The sequence below is a fragment of the Heliconius melpomene genome, chromosome 11 (genome assembly GCF_056956725.1).
Source record: "Heliconius melpomene rosina isolate 202511_hmr_F chromosome 11, ASM5695672v1, whole genome shotgun sequence".
In the NCBI taxonomy this organism is placed as follows: Eukaryota; Metazoa; Arthropoda; class Insecta; order Lepidoptera; family Nymphalidae; genus Heliconius; species Heliconius melpomene.
The window spans coordinates 9,114,111-9,136,927 of NC_140399.1; the positions used below are offsets into that span (position 1 = coordinate 9,114,111).

General features: G+C 31.3%; 2 protein-coding genes across 3 annotated transcripts; one reads left to right on the top strand and one right to left on the bottom strand.

Annotated features, from left to right (window-relative positions):
* The first annotated feature begins 678 nt into the window (after positions 1 to 678).
* Positions 679 to 6,991, top strand: LOC146534770 (uncharacterized). Its single transcript, XM_085192980.1, has 6 exons — positions 679 to 829; positions 1,936 to 2,057; positions 2,346 to 2,658; positions 4,870 to 4,997; positions 6,283 to 6,478; positions 6,828 to 6,991. The coding sequence occupies exons 1-6, from the start codon at positions 721 to 723 to the stop codon at positions 6,914 to 6,916; spliced, it is 957 nt and encodes a 318-aa protein (XP_085049106.1). The 5' UTR covers positions 679 to 720; the 3' UTR covers positions 6,917 to 6,991.
* A 206-nt stretch (positions 6,992 to 7,197) lies between these two features.
* Gasp (Chitin binding Peritrophin-A domain-containing protein Gasp) lies at positions 7,198 to 16,006 on the bottom strand. 2 transcript variants are annotated; one of them, XM_085192806.1, is made up of 5 exons: positions 15,846 to 16,006; positions 10,839 to 11,048; positions 10,173 to 10,361; positions 9,858 to 10,068; positions 7,198 to 7,718 (listed from the first exon to the last, which is right to left on the bottom strand). In XM_085192806.1, exons 1-5 carry the CDS (start codon positions 15,889 to 15,891, stop codon positions 7,664 to 7,666), a joined length of 711 nt encoding a protein of 236 aa, XP_085048932.1. In that variant the 5' UTR covers positions 15,892 to 16,006; the 3' UTR covers positions 7,198 to 7,663. The 2 variants fall into 2 exon arrangements, with proteins under 2 accessions (XP_085048932.1, XP_085048931.1); XM_085192805.1 differs by lacking the exon at positions 7,198 to 7,718 and adding an exon at positions 8,341 to 9,015.
* Between the last annotated feature and the right edge of the window lie 6,811 nt (positions 16,007 to 22,817).

Below are 22,817 nucleotides of genomic sequence, written 5' to 3' on the forward strand. Positions count from 1 at the left end.
GCAATTCGTCTTGTTTTTGTTTCATATTATCGGATGGATCTAGGATTATTTTTCTTATCGGATTCTTGTTTTTAGTCGATAGGTTCTTATTGTAAATAACTTATAATGTATATTTTTGAACGTAAGATAAAAATATGTCATTTAAGTAAGTAATATTTAAATTAAATTGTTTATTTTAAATAGTTTCTTATACTGTGATAATAAATAATTGTAAAAAAATGCCACGTCAAAAGGTAACGTTAAATAACTTTATCTTAATAAATTATACAATCATAGTAAATCACTGTATGAATAATCTAGTTCCGTTCATTAAATCATTAAAGTTCCAGGAATTTCATTAATATATCATTAATAAATGACATATATTTTTTTAGTTGCAGTCAACTTATAATTTATTATTTCCCTAAACATACATACATGAAGTTAGTACAAAATTATTTACACAATCCATATAAAAATCAACTATTTGAAAAAAATAAACAATATACAAATAAATTAACCAGAAAGGTAATATCAAATAAAGATTTTAACACAACAATATATTAGGAGGCAAAAGTGAAACAAGCATACCCTTATAAGATATACCCTTTTAGGAGCTACGGCGGCGACGTATCCCACGTACATATACTTAGTAGTTGTTTTGAACAAGCGACGCTATAAAAGCTAGGATGTTCGTGTATCCCTGACATTGCCCTTATAGTCTCACTAGATACTGGAACTATGAAAATCCTATACTTAGTTGCGTTTGCTTCGGCAGTATGTAGTATAGAAGGTGTCAGTCAATTTTCAAATAAATCCAACAAAAATAATAGGCAAAAGCGACTTATTTGTAAGTATATTTCAATATTATATGTAATATATATATATATATGTATAATATATTTTATTTTTTGTGATTCCTTAAAAATTAAGACACTCCGTTCTCCACCTTCCGCTGAATTATAGAGGCATTGCTTCTTTAGAGGCGGTACTCGAAACCAGAGAGGGAAGAAATGAAAATATAAAGTGGGAAATGGGGAACGGAGTGTTTTAACACTAGGTTCCCTCTGCCTACTCTGAACTAGCGTGAAACTTAATGAAGGTTTTATTTCAATTTTAATTCTTAAAAAATATCTTCTTATTAAAAAAGCAAATATATTAATTATACTTTTTTAAAATACTGTCATACTGTCATACTGTCATGTTATCATATTAGGGTTTACAATAACATATTAATAATATTTCCCACCGCAGGCTATACGAAGCTTATAGCTCATGTAATTTGATCATTCGCAAAGTTTTAATATTTATGGTACAGCCTCCTGTGCGCTGACCGCAATGCGCCTTGTGCTAACAAAGATATATAGCACCGTAATGGACAGAGTACTGCTTTACGGTTAGGTAGTTTATTTTCAATGCTTGTGCGGTTTTTTTAAATAATTTTCCTTAATATATTTTTTATGACAGTATTAAAAATTATTTATGCATGTATATACTATAATATAATGTTTTGGTCTAACCACCGAGGACGTAAAAGACCGTGCAAAGTGGAGTAGGTTGAGTAGGAAGGTAGACCTTGGTAATAGCCGGGATTAATGCCAGGAAGAAGAAGATACTATAGTATAATGTTTTATTTATCTCCATATTTTTCCTCGTCGAGCAGAGACATCTTTGACCATATTCCATACAGGAATTTATCACCATATTTGGTTTTACTAAATTACTGGACTGGACTGTAAACACGATAGGTTGAGGGTTTGATCCGCATAGGTGTCGAGGCAAAGCGCGGCATTGAGTAAACCGCCGCGGCGCGCAAAGCCTCCAGAATTCGGCGGAAAGTGGGAAGCGTAATGATTTAACACTAGGCTCCCTCTGCCTACCCTGTCACATGCAGGATAGGGCGTGAAGCTAAAAAATTGATGAAACAGTACAATCAAATATTTAATTTTATTTTAGTATATGACAATCAAGGGCAATTGATGAAAAGCTATGGAAATATACTATACAACATTGGACCAAAAGTACAAGACGATTTGTTTCAATGGAGCTTTTTAAATACGTTTTTAAGTCCCATTTTCGTAAGTACAATTGATATAATTTTTGAACAGGAATATTCTTTTATAAATTCAATTTTTCCTAATTTTATTAATTCCAAGCAACATTTTTCAAAATAATATAAATATTTTTCTCGACGCAGCGGCAGGGGTTGGATTCGCCATTGTGGAAATACGCTCCCCGTCTTATATGCAAAATACAGCTTGAGGCTAATAGAAAAATATTAAATAACTAGAAGTTTTGACCTTAAAATATTTTTTTATTAAAAATATCATTTGACCTTTATAATTGAAAACATTATTTTATTCTAGCCAACAACTTTAGGAAAGACTTCAATCGCCTACATGATACCAGTCTCTGATGCTGTAGTCCAAGAAATAAATAGAGATCCCATATATCAGAATAAGATTCTATATCTAACACACATAGACCCCTTAGTACAGGCAAATCCACTTTGCAATGGGAAACGGACTCAAATCCCCTCTCCTACTTTATGTAACAACTACCTTAACTGCTGGGATGGATGGAGCTTTGAACAAGAGTGCCCTGCTGGACTGCTGTTCTCAAATGAAGGCTTCTGTGATTACCCTAATGCTGTCGACTGCAAGAGTAGAAAATTGAAAAGTAAGTTCTTTTTAAATGCTATCATGTTATCTAAATTAATCTATGCATTTGCTAGAATAATGGTGGTGTATCGAGATATATGCCTGTCTTTATTTTTAAGCAATTAACAAACGTTAAGATATCTAAAATAAATTTTATAAATTATATTAATTTACATCTTTTGGGCAAAATTAGTTATTTTTTTCAGTAAACCGTAACATTTAAATAAGGCCAAAACATTTTTTTCTTTAAATTTAAAGTGCTAAAAAGCACTTTCTATAGATACATTTTTCATAAATAAAAAAGGCATTTCATTTAAAAAAGTAATATTTTAATTACAAAACATAAAAAGTGATAGATGTGTGCAAAAAAAATAACGTAGCTTGATAACATTATTAAACATAATTGATACAATTACCTACATCCAGAGCACCATTTAATTGCATATACAAGGAGCGTACAAATAGGACATGGCAGGAACAGGTTGAAGCTACTTAAATCTAAATACGGAATCATCCGATAGCTTGATTGAGCTTGACTTGTAGGATATAAAACAGGAAAACTAGCTTATTTAATATAAGGGTTCTGTAGCTCAAAATGGAAAAGGAAGCCCTATAGAATCAATTTCTTGATCCCTCTATCCGTCTGTCATTAGGTCGTAATTAATATCAAATATCTAGGGTCCTTAAAAGCACGGGTTAAACTTTTTATTTAATCAAAAGATATGAGCGCTTATGCATCGTTTTTGAGGCATTTTATACGAAAATTGACGCGTAATCAAAATATGTCTACAGGGTACTTCCCCTGGACCTAACCTATAAAACTACTAGGTACTTGCACCCACAAGTATATAAATTTATTATATCATAGTAAAAATCTTAATAAACGTATATTTTTATTTATTTTCATAAAAAATTAATGGATACGCCCGCTAGCATAAGTTTGTCAATTTTTATAGGTTGTGGTTCCAGTTGACCATAAATCTTAAAATTGATCACACATGACCATTTTTTTTCCTCCAAGACCACTTTCAGGGTTCCGTACCTGCAATGGTAAAAACGGCACCTTCATATGATCCGTCCGTCTGTTAAGATCTCGAGATCGCAATAAAACCGAAATTAATATCAAATACAGAGGACCTTTTAATTTAATTTTTAATCTTTCCTTATTCTCCTCTTTTACATCATCATATTTATGGTGTTTAACTTTCTCACTAAATAATATAAAATTATAGTGTCTATAAACACTACTTTAACTCTCCATATACATTTACAAAATAGGAAATGTGTACTTATATCAAGATGATATGACGCTGTTACACTGTAAATGGATTACCAAGACCGTATATGTAATGTTATGGATATTATCATATAGTGCTTTTGTTATAGCCTTTAGCTTGCTATGGAGACGAGGTCTATACTTGAGTTAACGACCGCTTACAGCTATTTATTTAATTTTTTTTAAAAGGAAATTCCGAAAGAATGTTTTTTGGTATAAATATCAACTTCACGCTGTATCTAGCACGAAGCAGAGTACGCAGAGGGAACCTAGTGTTAGGACACTCCTTCTGAAGAAATTTCGTGTTTAATAGCGAACGAATGAAAATATAAATTTAAATAAATGTTCTGTTTCCTAGAGTAGGTATCGAACCTACAACCAGTTGCGTTTACGGTCACACGTTTGTACCTCACTGCCTCTGGTATAAAATCACTAGTACAGTTCGAAGAAAAATGGAAGATGAAGTGTCTTAGCACTAAATTTCGCTCAGCGTAAACTACTATGCAAGTGATGTCTCTGGCTCATATGAGAAAATAGATATACTATTTCTTTCTTTACCCTCCGTTCTCTTTTTTACGTTATTTTAAAATACATAGTGTGTACGCAAAATACGATATACGATACGATTGTTCACAACCACTTTATATTGCATGCAGTGTTTATCTTTAAGTGGCAGTACATTAATTGTTTTTAGTTTTTAAGTTAGATTTACTGAAATGTAACAATGTATGAGCCGTTGATAAACTTAATAAAATAAATAAAATAAATAAAATCCTTAACGACTAACCTCCTGGAACTTATCTTACTAAGAACCCACAAACCAACTCCACAAATTTAAGACAGTTTAAGGTCATCATGACGACGATATCAAATTGTCTTTTATATATTGTTAATTATATGTCTTTGATTTAAAAAAAAAGTTAATATAATAATATTATATGTTTTATAAAACAGATCCAAATCCTTTGTGCAATAAAGATTTTGAAGCTACAATGAACCCGGCAAATTGCAACGAGTTCTTCGTATGCGTCAACAGCATCCCTGTCAGATTCAAGTGCCCCGCGGAGTTGGCTTTTAGCGAGGTAATTATTTTTCTATATATTTCTTTTAAATCACGCTATAGCCCGTACATATCAGGCAAGAAAGCTGGGAACCTAGTGTTAAAACACTCTTTTCCATTAAGACACGTTTTCCACTTGCCACGTGTAACTCAACGCCACATTTTGTTCGTTACCAGAGCGACGAAAATGAAAATATGAAATATTTCAATACTTTGAGGGGGAATGAACCCACAACCTGTCGCGTTTACATTCGCACGTTTGAGCACCTGCGCCACGACTGCCCTCTATTGAACTTTTTTCTTTATGTTTTCTATTTTTAATTGTACACTCTTTTTTATTCTTATTTCCGTGTTTTTATTGAACAGAAGTAAAAATTAAGTAATCTATATATATAAAATCGAAAGGTTACTCACTCATCACGAAATCTCAGAAACTACAAGTGCTAGGAATCTCAAATTTTGCATAGGGCTTACTTATAGGACGTAGGTGCTCGCTAAGACGGGAATTTGCAATATTCGACTTCTAAGGGGTTGTTTTTGGGGTCGCAAGTTTGTATGAAACTTCGTTACTACAAATGCTAGGAGTCTCAAATTTTGCATAGACGTCACTAGGACGAAGTCATGGAGATAGAAATTAATAAAAACATAGTTCATGCGGGTGTAACCGCGAGCGGGCCGCTAGTGGTTAATAAATGAAATAAAATTATTATAAGGGTTCCTTTTTTTTCTTAAACAGTGCGGAACCCTAAAAAAGAAATCACATTCATATGTCTATGTATACAATATAAGCGTTTAAACATCTCAGTGCATAAAAAGTTCTCTTCATAATACATTACAAACAACGTGACAGCCTATACTTTGTTGAGATGTTTCATTGTCCATCACACGACGAGGTCACTCGCCTTTCTAAATCAGTCACGGATTAGTTAACTTATATTCGATTTATTTTTGTAGTTTTATAAATCAGAAATATTTTACGCTTTACGGGAATAAATTTATTTGACAGCCATACTCCTTTGTGCCAGCCATAGATAGATGGTTGCAAAAGTTCCAAGCTAACTGAATTCTGCATAACCAACTAAGAAACAGTAACCAGCTAAATGCTTGGCAAAACTTACTTTTAATTTCTTGTCCAAATACTTGAAATTACTAAAATTAATACTTAATGTATTAGATATTGTAAAGAGAAATGTATGGCACAATCAGAAAAAAATGCAATCCTATTGATATTTATATAAATCTGAATTATTATTTTTTTCACTATGTTCTCTTCATGTTTTTTATATAATTTTTTAACTTTATTTCAGAGATTGGGCGTATGTGACTTCCCGATCAGAGTAGAATGCAACAACACCGCCGACATGCCAGCCCCACTTCCTCCAGTTACACAATTATCAACACCGGCCAGTCCTGTGAACGTTCCTGTTACACCAGATGCTAATCTACAAGCATCGACTTCTAGTGGAGATAAAAAGAATTATAAAATGGAATATAATACTCAAAGTGAGTCCTTTTCTTATTATATCAATTAATAAATAAAAACTCGAGGCCTGTCATGGCACAAGAGAACACAAGCTTGTAATTGTGAATGCGATAGGTCAAGGGTTCAATTCCCACTCGTAGAAATGACATACTTCTTGAGCCGCCGCTCTCGCTCGCCAACAAGCAATGCCTACAGAATTCGGCGAAAAAAGGTGAGAGGAGTGTTTTAACACTAAGAATTTCCTCTGCCTACTTGCTTCATATATTAAAGTTTTAATATTTTTAAGCTAGGGTGCAAATTAAGGCAAACAAAGTTATTTCATAAGCAAGGACAACCAAACTTTTTAAAATTATGTAAAATTTTCCACAGCTTGGTCATCTACACATGTGGCCATTTCCCGTCAGGATGCCATCCGACAACTTAAATTTAAATCTAATGATATTACTTCTAAGAAGTGAAAAATATTTTATATTCTACGCAAGTGTGAGTAAGAAGTATTTATTATGTCCTAATAAAAGCAAATTATTATTTCATATTCGCCTTAGTATATTTTAATAAAATTTAATAAAGCAATATTTTTTTTATTTATTAATATTTAGTTTTTCCTTATTTTCTTTTTAAGTTGATATGAAATCCTACATTTTAAATGCACTAAGTCAATCTATAGTGTTTATGAAAAGGTTAATTATATCTAAAGGTTTTTAAAGTAAAATCACTTTTTTTGTATAAAAATCGAGAATCGATTACGACTTTATTTACATTTATTTATAAAAAAATATTAACTTAAATATATGGATATCCTTAAACTATTTTATGACTAAATTACTGTTTATTTCGACACAGCACCAACACGCAAGTGGTACCATGTCAAAGTAACCGAAGCGACAGCTATCATTTTTTGGCAACAATTAAAATTATCATCGACATGAACTTTAATTTTTTGACAAAAAACTTTATATAGAATTTATAATTTAGATTTTAATATGTCTCGCAAATCGCCAATGACTAAACTCGAGCGCCTCTTCAGACAGACCGAAAATTCTAAAATGTACTAAATCAGTACAAATTTCTTTTAAAAATCTTGCGTGATGTTATATTTTTATTAGAAAATATTAAAGTTAAATTAATATCTGAAGAGGCTTTTATTTTTTAAGCAAATCGAAAGGATTTAATTTTAGTCTGTCCTTGGAGCCGCTCCTTGACATTCAGAATCCCAATTTCTTGAGCGCCTTCAAATCTACATCACCGTAGTAGTCCTCGCTGTGGAACAATTTATATAATGTAACAAATATAATTTATTTTGTCATTAATTTTAAGAATTTTAATTTTTAAATAAAAAAAATAAATAAAATTAAATTTAATCAGCTTCACACTGTATCCCGCACATAGCAGGATAGGCAGAGGGAATCTAGTGTTAAGACACTCCCGTTCCCAAATTTTTGCCAAATTCTGGAGGCATTACGTGTTAAGTGGTAGAACTCAACGCCGCACTTTGCCTCGACGCCAGAGCGAAGAAATGGAAATATAAACGTAAATAAATATTTCACTTCCTCGAGCGGGGATCGAACCCACAACCGTCGCGCTACGAAGGACTCAATATTAATCTTAATAATTTTAGTAAAAAAGTAAAACACAAAACATACCTCGAAATACCAAAACGGTCTCTCTGTTTTGGTGAGACATTTGATAGGCTGGCTTTATTAGTGCTAGACTAGTACTAAACATAGATTAAGAGAATGAGAAATAACTGAAAGATAAGATAGTTATAATGTTATTAGAAAGTGTATGCAATAAAATAGGAAATAGAGTGGACGTGAAAGTAGTTACTGGGAGATATCGTGCAAACTGTGCAAATTCTATAAGAACGAAAATTATAAAACAATTTAATTTTTGTATTTTGTTTATTTTATCACTAAACATTAAAACTTAAGTTTACAGTTTCTATAACAACACTCAGTCGCGGCGATAATTTAGTATATAAAATATTATATATTTATTTACAAGGTCGTTGGCTATTGGAATTGAATTGTTTCATCGTTACGTCAAGAATTATAAACAAATGCATACCGATATTCATTTATCATTAATTTTTATAAAATCGTACATTTATAGGACGCTATCAATTTAAATAGAATATAAAATAAATATTCCTAATTTTCTAATCTGCTTTTTGAAACTGTTTAAGGCTACAACGAGAAAAGTATTTGGCAAATGGAAATGAATACAAATCAATTGGCTTCACTTTCTTAAAATACGAATTTGAACCTGGAATCGTGTTTCTCACACCAAAAGCAACGTTTGTATTGTATTTATGTTTATATGAAAATTTCCTTTTAAATTCTTATAGAATTTTCGTCAAAAATTTGCTTGTGGTGTGTGGAAACTAGATTAAGTAGTGAGTATTTAAAGGTAAGGGTGGGAAGTGAGTATTTAGTTTTCTTTTTGGGGACGTGGTTTGATCTTGGGCTGGACGGATTGGGCCGAGCTGCTGTGGAGGCCGGCGAGCAGCTCGCTCTTGCGGATGGCCTTCAGGTCCAAATCACCGTAGTAGTCCTCGCTGAAAATGTACGCCAACCTTACTACCGATTCTACTAACTAAATTACTAAGTATACCTAACTCTTACACAATATTTTATAAAAAAATGATATTAAAATTCCTAGAAACTTTTACTACTGAGAAGTTGTGACTTCGAAGTAGGTATCATTAATTGTGTAACCAGAACTCGTTCACAACATTAAAGATCGAGAATGAACTGAACTGCCTTGAAATGGCAACAAGAATACTAAAACCTAACCATTCGCTTTACTTAAGAAACTCTTTTTATTATATTAAAGAATTGGCTTGGAAAAATTCCAATATTCGACCTTCGTTTTTACTTATCTGTCCGATTAATTAACATTTGAATGTAGAAATGCAAATTTTAAAATATTGAATTTATATATAACTTACAATATTTTTATTACAAAGTTAAATATGCTAGGAATGGATGCACTAACTAACGGTGATTATCATATTCGTTACACCGAACAGAATTGTCCAAACTGTAGTTTGGACGTAGAATTTGCCTTAGTCATGTAAATTTCATATATGACCTAAATTCCTAGTGACAAGCGTAAAAGGCTTCGAGTTGCATAATTTTAACTTGGTACTTAGGGAGGCGAACTTGGGAGTCCTTACAAGAAATGCTTACTAAATTTTTTTCAAAGGAAAATAAAAACATCGAAAAGTGCAATTTTGTTAGTCACAAGGAAGACATTTAAGTTAGGGACAAAAGATGTTATTAAACAACACCAGTAGTACTAGTGAGTTTAGAAGAAGAGTTCAAGTTACTTAGTCAAGATTTTTTTACTTGAACTAGAAGAAAAGATTACTATAGTTAGTATTTTAAGTACGCTTACCATCCGGGAACATCTTCGGGGTCTTCGCAGTTGCCAGTGCCGTCAGCATCACCAATTTTGAAAACGGTACCAATTGGGCATCCGTATTCACGAGCTACTCCCTCGAGACAGATGTAGTATTTGCGGCAATCCTCAGGGTGGGCGTGACGGCTGAAGGATCCAGCGTTGGAAACCTCACCGGGGGCGGGACAAGAGAAACCGTTGGCTACTTCTGAGAATAAGAGAGAATGATTATTGATATAAATAGATATTATAGATTGTTGATATAAAATTAAGTATTAAAATCTAATTATTGTTATAAATCAATTTATTTACCCTCATTCTTGCACTCAGGAACCTGGTCAGCCCACATGCACACGCGAGCTTCTCTGTCGTAGGCAAGTCCGGGACTGCATTGGTAACGGGAAGCTTCACCGCTCCAGCAGTTCCAGAAGACGTCGCATTTAGCGCTGTCAGGGAAGATACCGTACAATCTTGCGCAGTGAGGAGTGGAGATTGGGGGTTCTATAGAAACAAATAATAGATGTCATATATTTAGAACGGTAAATTAATGGAAAAACGGAAAGAAGAATATTCACAACAAGTTCAAGGCTAGGATATTTTAGTTTACATCGTTTATTGGAATATAACATGAATGTCGACTTGCCATATCGTCATATATTCACAGCGACTGAGTGACCTTCGTCTACATCCTGGTAGGACGTGATATACGTATAATTATCATATTAATCCTTTAACCTTGACCGTTAGTTATCCAATATATTTAACATTTCTGTGGTTTGTCTTTAGCCTGGCTTCTAAGTATGAAGTTTATTTACATAATTAAATACCTCAAGAAAAGCATCAAATCGAGACACTTCCGCATATTTTCTCGGTAATCTTATTATATAATTATTGCAACGCTTATAATAGCATAAGATAGATTTCATTTTAGTATTTTTTTATTTATTAATCATATTCTAAACAATTAATGGTACTCACCAAGCTGGGTCCTCTCGCCGCACTCAACGTTATGGAGGTAATCGCAGTTTTCAGTCAAGTATTTTGAGTCTGATGCATCGAAGGCAAGTCCGTTACCGCAAGTCTTAAGTTCAGCGACTCCGTTGTCACACTTCCAATATTTGTCACAAGAGATGTGGTGAGGGTAGAAACCGAAGTCATCTGGGCATTTGAAGCTTTCTTGGGCGACCGCTAAACAAAAGAAATATAACATAAACGATATGTAAACACAAAATAATATAGTAACAAAAGATTATTAACACTATTGTCGGCTGATGAGTGCTTTTTTTCCTATGTGGTAGAAAAAAGAAAATCAAAACGGATATCCCGTTTTGAGAGGTTCTTGTCTAGATGGAAATGAGAAACAAATGTAAAACCAATACATATAAAACTGCTTTTGATATCCCAAAAAAAATCTAAAGTCGTGCTAATAAGTAAAATATTTTGCGCCATATTAAATTTTACATAAATTTACTACTATTTTGCTTAGCTATTAAAACAGGCTGTAAATTTTGCAATATACCGGTCCCTGACAGAGCTGATCTTTCTCCATGGAATGCAACGCGACAAACCGCGTTGTGCAACGCATGACTGGTTCAGCCTCTTTGTTACTCATGCTTATTGAAATTGGACACGTGGCCCAATATCGAATATTATTTGTTATTTTCGATTAAAAAAAACAAATCTACTTTTTATATTTAACCATATACAATTTAATTAAGAACAAAAATATTTTAATAGGAAAAATTTGCGTTGAAATCTACTTCCAAGAAACGTCAAGAGTTTCTTCGACCTCGTTAGGATTGCGCAGAAATATCTACATTTGTATGTAATGTTATATCATGTGTGTCACAGATTCAATACTTGTTGACATTTGCAGTTGACTATGCGTGAGTACATCCTGGTCGTATTGCAACTCTAGTTATTTAACAACATCTCAACAAGATTTTTAAGCTATTACTTATATTTTACAATTTTTTATTGTTTTGCTTCTCCTGTAATATAAATTCAAGCTTATTTTAATAACTGAATTCCATCGAAGGATTAATTAACTAATAATATCTCTGTAGGTAGCATTATGCTGGTTTTAATGATAAATAATTGGCCAGTTTCTAAAATTATCAAAGTAAGCTATTCTTATCATGAAATATCGAAAACAACTTAATTTTTTATTGTTTATATTGTAGTGAAAGCGTATCACGACCTATATAGCCAAGGCTAAATCTCATATGTGTAAATCAGCATTGAATGCGCCCATTAGAGGTTTGCGCAAGAGGTGCAGAGTGCCGGCAACCTGCGCGAGCCCTGTGGGTCGTACGTTCGCAGTATGACATAATTACATCTATACAAAACGTTGTATAATATGGCAACTTGTATTATTTGCATGTTTCCGTGACATGAATTCTTGTATCGAGGCCTGATTTATCTAATACTTCTCAGTAGATAATATAGATAGATATAATATTTTTTTCTTTTTATTTATATCTTTTTTATCAATATTACTAAATAGTATAAAATATTTCATAGTTATTATAAAAATGAGAAAGAAACTCAAGATGGCATTGTCTAAAGTAAATAAATAATAATATTACGTAAATAGTCACGCAATTATTACACAATTCAAATGACCTTTACATGTTAAGTAATACAAGTGAAAGCCCGAAATTGAATCGCTAAACCAGCTTGATGTGGAACTTTCGATTTCGTTAACATCGATGCGCTTGCGCATCTCGACACCATCACGATTAACCTTTAACCGTGCTTAAAATATCTTCATCTTTTTTTATAAAATGCCGTCTTTATATAAGATTAAAGATTAGATCAAGATTATTTAAAATTTAAATATAATGTAAATTTTTTTGGAAGAAGTTATAATTTAAAAACGTTATCTATCTTTTATTTATTTCCATTTCTTTTTAAATTAATATAAATTGGTAATAAATAAATATTATTTAATCGTATATTCTTAGTAAGGCTTTGTTTCTTACCCTACGTCCAAAGATATAATTTATCTATTAGAGAAACTACGAGCTTGTAAACGCCTTATGCAACATCTAAAATCTCATTAAATAACAAGAACTGTGAGATTATACAGTGAAAGCAAGCTGAGAGCGTTTTATGAACAACGGCCATCTACGAGTTCAGTTATAGTTGATATATATAATTCAATGGTAGAGCTGAATAATTTTAAATGTCAGAACTGACATGGTTTAATGAATGCACAAGATAAACTTTCTTTAATTAAATAATGAAATATTTACCTAATATATGTCAGCACAAATTCTATTCCATTATTGAACATTATTTAAATATAAGCGAATAAATTAGCACTTTATATTCAAATTTATCTTAAAAATTCTCCAAGAATCAAGAGTTGTTTTAAATTAGTAATCACTATTCATAGCAGTCTTTTTAACGTGTCTACGAAAGCTGTCTCGTAACACTTACATCACTTTAAATTTAATTTTTCGCACGACTACATTACAAGAACCACGCCCAAGATTTCGTATTCTTGAACATATTATTAAAAAAACAATTTAGATTTAAAAGTTGTCTTAATCATGTATATTATCAAGAAAATGAAATATTTAGTATTTCCATTTTCTTCGCTCTGGCTCCAGATATCGGCGGAAAATGGGGAATGGAGCACTAGATTCCTTCTGCCTACCCCATTGTACGCGGGATACCGATGCTAAAAAATAATAATAATGTATATTGTCTAAATCAAGTTTGTATAATTTAACATGTATGTAAACCACGTAAGGTGGATCTGAAGAATAAAAACAATACAATAAGGGCAGCGCGAGGCTATTAATAACTATCGAAGGACAGACAATCTCCTAGTCGTACGCAGAGATGTTTCGTGATTGAATATACTATTTATAAAGCGTGACATACGAACGGAATTCACTTGTTAGCTGCTAGTATTTTACATTCATAAATTATAGTCAATATTTAATCTAACATTTTAATTATCACACACACACACACACATATATATATATATATACATACGTATATATCGTTTCTTTATGTTATTATAATTTTAATTAAAATTCAATACAATATTGTATCTATAGGCAAACGCCGGATGCTCAAGCCTTATTTATTAGCACGTCGACTAAACACTAGCACCGATTTTACAGTTAACCTAAATACTGTTATGCATCGACCTAAGAATAACATGCAAGTGGGCTTATGTACGATTTTACGAGTAAAAATTTCACATACCCAACCTTCATATAAGAATAGGCTATACGTTAAGTATTGTTTTCGGCCATGAATGCTGATAAAAAGAATTTTACGTGTAAAATTATCAAACTTCCGTTCCATTGTTTTCACGAAGAGGTGTTTTAATTGTCAATCATTTCTTACAAGGATTAAATTGTTAATTTAATTAAAATAAATTAAAGAATCATTAGTAGTTAATTTTAAGCGAAAGCGTTTTACCCGACTAAATAACTAATCTAAATATATTGTTCGAATAACAGCGTCGTGCGCCTGCGCAGTCAACCAGCAGATGATTTTCACCAAGTTTTCTTTCTTCTTGAGAAATCCACGCACGCACCCCGAGACTAACCGAATACCTTCACGCAATAATAACTATATGAATATTTGATTGCAATAACTATAAAAATTTCACGATCGCGACAAAAAAAAATTGTATTGTGTGCATTTTTGTACCGTCGTAAATTGTAATATACGAAAATTCTGAGTAGGTAGTCCAATTCGACACGATCTAATTATTCCCCATACGCAATTTTTACTAGAATTATAACTTAACAAAAACTGTTACGCAAAATGCACGTAGCAAGTTCGTGAGAACCGTGTACGTGCCAGAAATGACAAGTATAGAAAAATTCTATAAACACTAAAAGGAAAGGAACAACGTCCTGTCAAGACGAGTAATATTCAAATTCTATTACCGTTTCGTAATAACAATTGTCGTATGAGGCAACTTATACCAATTTGTATGACATTTACACGAAGTGCATCTCGTCATGCATATTGCTAAATAAAATATAACCGTATCCAATTTTTTGCGAAATAAAAAACGAAAACGAAAGTATAAGTATATATAGTCGATATTTTCAAAGGTTGAATAAAGATTTTTTTTTTTCGAAATACCCTCAAAATTGTTTTACGTAAAAATTATAAATATTGTAGAAATATTTGTTACATTGTCGATGCATACGATGAATATTTATTATTAAATATATTTAATATTCTTGGAATAAGAGTAGAAGCTTAAGCATGTCTCGAAATAAAAAGAGTCGAGCTGCTCAACTAAGTGCTATAATATATTTATTTTACTAAAACCATAAACTGTCAAGATAAAATTAAAAACTTAATTTCGAGATCAAAGTTCATATTTACATGGAGCATACATAATTGCATAGATCAAAGTGTGCTCACACCCACTGCGTTATGCAATGTGGGTAAGTTAGAAAGCTATTGGGAGCGTTTGTATTAATTGCACCATTCATTAGATAATTTTTATTTTTTTATTTATTTCTATATCAAGAGCAATGTTTTTCTTTTATATTTCAAACGAAAAAGAATTATTATAAATTATTATAAAAGTAATTATTTTTTAAAAATTATATATTTTTTTGTAAATGGTAGTATAGATATAATTTAAATCAATTAAAAATCATATAGTTAAAGCAAAATGTAATTTGTTTCATATAGAAGAAAGATCTAGAAAATTGAAAAAGCCGTTACAAGATATTTTTTTCTACCCTCGAGTTACAAATTAAAATTCATGCCCGATTTGCAAAATTGTTAATTTAGAGTTTTATATCAACTCTTTCTAAAAGAAAATAATTGAAAAAAAACAAAACTAGCAAATTGCAATTTCGTTTCAGCACTTTCTACTGCAAATGCAACGTAAAGAAATTAACATAGACAAACACAGATATCAATTGCATACAACTTAGCACAAAAGCACGAGTGGCCGCACCCTAAAATATTTCAAATAGTACGTACCCACGCCGAGGGCGGCTGCTAGCACTAATAAACACCTTGAATTCATGGTTAAACTATAGTCCTTGCACGGGAGTAGTGGACACTGTAACGATCTAGCACACACTGCGGGCGGGTGAATGGGCGGTGGAGGCTTTTATATCGGGAAGCCGAACGCCGCGTACGCCGGAGAAAAGCGACGTCATCAGCTGCCGCCGGCGCCCGCGGTGCCGCGCCGCCCGCTTCCCGTAGCATCGGCACCATCTACCCTAGACATATAATTATAAATTTGATAATTTAATTCTTTTATAATTTTACAGAAATCTCTCAATAACCAATAATTTCGTCTCGCTATAATAAATTTTTCGATTTTATAATTGCTCAGCTATGTTTTAGGATTTTTACAAATAAATATATTGTAAAATTTATATTACTTCTCAAAAATGTTATTAATAACAAGATGCATCAAAGTATCTACATTGAATGCATTAGTTGATCAGTGAAGGCGAAAGTTTTTTCTTACGCGAGATAAATCATGTATGTATGTGGTAAGTACAATCATTGACCCTCAGATAATGAACCTTGATTATATTATGGCAACTTGTTCTTAAAGGAAAAAGCACTGAAAGTGGTTTATAGCAATAAATCTAAATAAGAATGTAATGTACTTTTTTTATTGAATAATGTTTGCTTATTCTAACATACAAGTATATATTAAATACATATATTATAATAAAGAGGGTAATAAAATTATTAATTTTACTCTTCTCATACAAAAGATTTCAACGAGCTTCATTTGAATCACGCAGAATAATACTGTAGTATATTTTACTTATTTGTTTTATATTTATAGTACGATATGAATATAAAATATTGAAATTATTTATATATTTTACAAATATAACAGGTAATCTTTAATTAAATGAAGATATAATAAAATATAATAAATATGGTAATTTCCAATTAGCTATATATTTTATTTTAGACAATGTGTTACTCAAACACGAAATATATTCAGATTGCTTGACACTTAGCCCGCTTAAATCGCAAAGTTCACGACCTCAATTAAAGACGCGTCTATTAAAAAGTGCAAATACATGCATGGAGATACCGCAAATACTAAGAATGTATCGAACGATGACATTCTACTATCACTTTTGCTGGCAACGTCATATTATATTCTTTTGTATTGTGTGTAAACACATTAAAGAATATTTATATTTGCAAATATTAGAACATTTTTTAATCACAGAAAGGTAGTATTGCTATTATGATGAGCGAGGGTATATCTATATATATAAAATCGAAAGGTCACTCACTCATCACGAAATCTCAGAAACTACAAGTGCTAGGAATCTGAAATTTTGCATAGGAGTTACTTATAGGACGTAGGTGCTCGCTAAGACGGGAATTTGCAATATTCGATTTTTAAGGGGTTGTTTTTGGGGTCGAAAGTTTGTATGAAACTTCGTTATTACAAATGCTATGAGTCTCAAATTTTGCATAGACGTCACTAGGACGTAGTCATGGAGATAGAAATTAATAATAACATAGTTCACGCGGGTGAAACCGCGAGCGGGCCGCTAGTTATTTTATATTTAATTATTCTGGTATTGTAATTTTTCAACTTATTTATTTTAAATGCTTGAAATATATCACTTGAAAAGTCATAGCTATAACAATACATATCAGCAAATAAAAGTTAATAGAAGATTGCTATTTTATATTATAAAAATTATACACTTATAAAAAATTTAATATATGCTAACAATCTGTTAAAAATCCATAAAAGTTGTCATGTAATTTGAAATCTGTGTCATAAAAATATTGTAGTTATGCAAACGTATGCTTAAATTCAGCCTAACAATTATGTAACCATATTTACCTTTAGAACTAGACGTTTTTATTCATATCCTATTATAATAATAATAAATTCTCACGAATTACACAATCGGAACAAAAGCCTTACAAAATACGGAAGGAGATGTTAGCTGGATAGCGGTTGTTTTGTCAAAATAGATACAAGGCTAGAAACAATAAACTATGACACGTAAGTTCCTGTAAATCTATAAAAATAAATTTAAGAAAATTCTTAATTGTTGAAGAATAATTATTAACAGCGTTTGGAGAAATCTGCAACCTCTGTTATTACTAATTAACAGGAAAAATTATTATATTGTATTATTGTAGTATTATGTATACAGTAGGCAAAAGAAGTTCTCATACCACAAGTGAATATGTGAATAGAAAATATTTCAGTCATTGTCTTCACCCAAATGTAAGTTTGTATGACGATAATAAATTATTATTTTACTTGGTTAGTTCAAAATAGATATATGCCTTACATGTGCTAACTATTTTTTATGAAAAAAGAAATATTATATAAAAAAAAATTGTGATAAAAAGATAAAAAATTTTTTTTCTTCCTTATCTAATTAATTAATGAAATTATTGGAAACCATTAATATTTCCAATAATTTCATAATTAATTAATCAGATATAGAACTAGTTAACGTTATATTAGCGGTATAGCTATAACGTGCAGTTTTGGAGAAATCTGTCACTGGGTGAATGACTTAATGTAATTAGGGTAATCACGACATTGGACAATTGGTTCGAAGAATGCGATAATTTCATAATAATACCGTAAGTGATTATTAGAAATTCTTTTGTTATAATAATATTATACACTTGCTTACTATGTCTTTTTTATACTTCACGCTGTATCCCGCATATAGCGGGATAAGCAGAGGGAACTTAGTGTTACGACAGTCTGTTCCACATTTGCTGCTGTGCTTTTCGAGGCATTACACGTTGAGGCGTAACTCAACACCGGGTTTTGCCTTGGTGCCAGAGCGAAGAAATTAAAATATTCATAAATAATAATTCATTCCCCCCAGTGGGGATCGAACCTATAAACGTCGCGTTACAGTCACACCCTTGTACCCCTGCGTCACCACGGCCTCAATGAAATTTTTCATAGGCGTATTCTTTAAGTTGCTATAGTATTGAAGTACACTAGAATTATTCTTATTTTACATACATGAGAAATAATATTTTAAGTGTATAATTTGACATGAATGGTCAGTACTGTACGTTCAAAGTAAACCGGAAAATGAAACGTCGGAATACAAATTGAAAACAATATTTGAAGTTGTTCAATTAAATTCATGCAGTGGGTGTGAGAAAAGAAGATAAATAGTTCCTAACCTTTTTTTTTATTAGAATCTATAAAGGGAAATTTAATTTTAAATAGGTGCTTTAGTAGCTGTGTAGTTTTCTCCGGTTCAAAATATAATTAAATAATTTTAATAAATAATATGTCAAATAGATTTCATAATATACGCAAAAAATGTTTTACTTTTTTATTATTCAATAAATTTAAAATAAATATCACATATTATTAACCTTGAAATACTTGTAATTAAATTATTATACAAAAAGTAGGTATGTCAAAAAAATTATAACAAAAAGGCAAACATTTGTAAATGAAAACAGAATGATTTCTTTTTTTAAATTTGACACCCTTTTCATTTCAGTTCAGCCTTTTTATCTCGGGGACATAGCTATCGTCGAAGGTACAAGATTTGGGAACCCACTTATACATAACAGTCAACGAAATCAATACTAGGGTCCTATTCCTGCTTTGCGGAAAAAGTATATGAACGGTATTATTTTGCATACATTTTTGTTAATTCTATATCTAAAATAAAGTTAAGGTTAAGAAATATTTACACTTATTAAACGAAAATTAAAATTTCTTCAACGTGAATTGAACAAAAAGTTCGTACAATTGGCTATTTTTCGAAAAAAAATAAGTTTATTCCTTTTCATTATTTAAAGTATTCTTAATAATTAAACGAAGTGATGTAAAAGCAACATTAATTGCACTATATTTTATTTGTGATGTCAATATAAGGAGAATAGTGGTTCATACTTAACGAGTACTTGAATAATATTACTCAGGTATTTGGGACAGGGTCCGAATGAATCGGAATCGTCAAACGTCCGCGCCCGGCCTGAAGGCCTGCAGGTTTCACGGCGGTGGCAAAGATTATTTATTTCACAGAGTATTTATTATTATTATTATTTGTAGGTAGAAAAACATTATTAATACCGATTTCTTATACTGAGTTTCTATTAGGAACTTTTAATTCGCAATCCTCTCTCCTTCTTCTCCCTTCTTTCTCCTACGCTCTAAAACATTTATATTTGATATTCTTTCAAATATAAATGTTTAAGAGGGTTATGTAACCTAAGCTTAGTGCGAAGTAGCTCAATTTTATATTTCTATTGTTACCTCCTTCCTCCAAATAATAGAATATAAGAATATCTCGGTTGATCTTCGAAAACACTTTTTCAAAGAATGTTACGTAAAAAGCAGGAGGACTCCCCGGAGGGCATATTTGAGGAGGTGGATGACAGGGGAAAGTTCGGAAGAGATATACAGCGTATAGCAATATAAGTGAGAACTTTTTAGGTATAATCTAAGAACAGAAAATTGGGACAATGCGATGGCTTGGCTTTGAAAAATGTTTATGAAATGTTTTTATTAAACAGATCTCCTTTACGTTTTATTAATGTGGTAGTAGGAAACTAGAGCATGGAGTTTTGTAACTGTATCTAGAACAGCAAAATTGCAAGAGCAAATGATTATTATTGATTATTAGATTTTTTTTTATCTGAGGGCGTATAAGGAAGTATTTTTTTGTTGTAAATATGTCATAAAATTTATATAAGTAATTTACAAAAACCGTGTTCGAATTTTTTAAGCTTAGTTTTTCCTTGCTTATAGAAAATATAGATAATTCGATTAATAAATATTTGCATAAATTAAACAAATATAATAAAACTTATATTAAATATTTAATTTTATATATAACTGCTATAAATATTCTTTGTAAGCTATTATCTGTCACCAGGGCGTTAGCTCACTGCGGCGGCGCTGGTATTCGCAGTATGCGGAAGGCTGCAGCTCGCAATGTTTACCATTAAATATATTTACCAATCGCCGACCTCAAGTTATGGCTTGACCCGCAGATTCTTTGTTGATACTAAAGTGAAATCTATTACTTTGCTATTCAAAAGCATACTTTTCTAAATAAAATATACGTTTTTACCACTTACTTATTGTTTAATGACATTTATTATTAAATGCTATATACATTGTCGATCCGTGAATCCGAACATGAATTTAAAAAATAGCTGGTTAATGGTTGTTCTAGTACTTATGATATTTTAATGTGCTGAACCTATAACTAAAGTTCATTTTTGAGTTCATTTTTGTCGACCCTATTTTATAAAAATGAGGCGACGAAAATTAGCTTGATACATTTTTTTTTCTTTTTATCTTTCCTATATTAGAAATCCGTCATATTCACAGAATTTATTGGTTTCTAATACAAAAATAACACAATTCAGTATATAAAGAAGACTTATTGATAGATACTACAAAAGTAAGGTCAATTCATTCATGTGTTCCGCCACTCAACACGCCTCCAGAATCCGGCAGAAAGTGGGGAACGGACGTGTTTTAATGGGAACGGAGTGCCTTAATACTAGGTTCCCAGGTTCCCTCTGCTTCCCCTTATAAGTGCTGCCTGTGCGGCACATAAATCTAGTCTTATGTTATTTATGATGAAATCTAGTCTTGCAGGAAATTATTTAAGTCTATATATATTCTTAATTAGTGGTTTGCATTGTTAAAAATATATTTTGAAACAATTTCAAGGTCCAAAGGCGCATCCTTTTAGACTGACTGATGAATGTGAAATAGAATTTTATATAGCACCGGCGCGAGACCTTGCCAAATGTATCGATAAAAATGTTTCCAGTATCAGTTATTTATAACTCTAATATAAAATATTTTACTGCTTTTTGGCAATGTTTCATAGAAATGCAATAAAAATAATAAAATTATATGTCAACTTTAACTAGTTGAATTTTATTAATAGAGAAGATCGGGGATAAAAGTTCCGATTTTTGTTTAACATCAAATATTGTTGTGAATAAATGATTTCAGTATTTAATACAATATGATCAAATTCAATATATATATATTTAGACTTGTAATTAAAATACTAATTTGGGACATTTTTTGTAAGATTTTTTTACTATCATTTTTTCATGACTGAAATCGGAAAGTAACAACTCAATCCCGACTTGGGGCAAGTTGTAAATTGTTACCATATTTGTTAAAGTACTATGTGTAAAAATAAAAAAAATAATAAATTATAAAATTAAGAAAATAAGGTAGGTCATTTATGACATTCGATTTCTTATAAGCCTTAAAGAATAACCCTTTACAAGTTATAGTATATAGTATTATTTACAGTGCTATCAACGTATTATTTCAAGGGTTATTCTTATAAAATATATAATAATTTCATCAACTGTGACCTATAAAATAACCTTTTAATGGTTTGTTTACCTTTTATCTAATAATAAATAAATGTAAGGTAAAGTGATATAGACCTCAATATGCCCACGTAAACAAGAAATAACAAATATTTGTCTTTTATGAATTAAATATTAATATATTAATATAACATCTAAAAGACAAATATATTATAATTAATATATTATTGTATAATACTAGCGGCCCGCTCGCGGTTACACCCGCGTGAAATATGTTATTATTCATTTCTGTCTCCATGACTACGTCCTAGTGACATCTATGCAAAATTTGAGACTCCTAGCATTTGTAGTAACGAAGTTTCATACAAACTTTCGACCCCAAAAACAACCCCTTAGAAGTCGAATATTGCAAATTCCCGTCTTAGCGAGCACCTACGTCCTATAAGTAACTCCTATGCAAAATTTGAGATTCCTAGCACATGTAGTTTCTGAGATTTCGTGATGAGTGAGTGACCTTTCGATTTTATATATATAGATATATTTAAAAGATTTAAATTATTTCATTTATTCTTATTATATATTAAATCATAGGATTATTTGAATCATTATTATTATAAATTCAAATATTAAGGTCATATG

Bases quoted from the DNA above. Each gene is read 5' to 3' on its own strand.
- LOC146534770 (XM_085192980.1), top strand. From the start codon at position 721: ATGAAAATCCTATACTTAGTTGCGTTTGCTTCGGCAGTATGTAGTATA. The intron at 4,998-6,282 runs GTAATTATTTTT...ACTTTATTTCAG, and splicing joins CGGAGTTGGCTTTTAGCGAG to AGATTGGGCGTATGTGACTT. The intron at 6,479-6,827 runs GTGAGTCCTTTT...AATTTTCCACAG, and splicing joins AATGGAATATAATACTCAAA to CTTGGTCATCTACACATGTG.
- Gasp (XM_085192805.1), bottom strand. From the start codon at position 15,891: ATGAATTCAAGGTGTTTATTAGTGCTAGCAGCCGCCCTCGGCGTGG. The intron at 10,362-10,838 runs GTGAGTACCATT...TTGTTTCTATAG, and splicing joins CGGCGAGAGGACCCAGCTTG to AACCCCCAATCTCCACTCCT. The intron at 9,016-9,857 runs GTAAGCGTACTT...GTACATTTTCAG, and splicing joins CCCGAAGATGTTCCCGGATG to CGAGGACTACTACGGTGATT.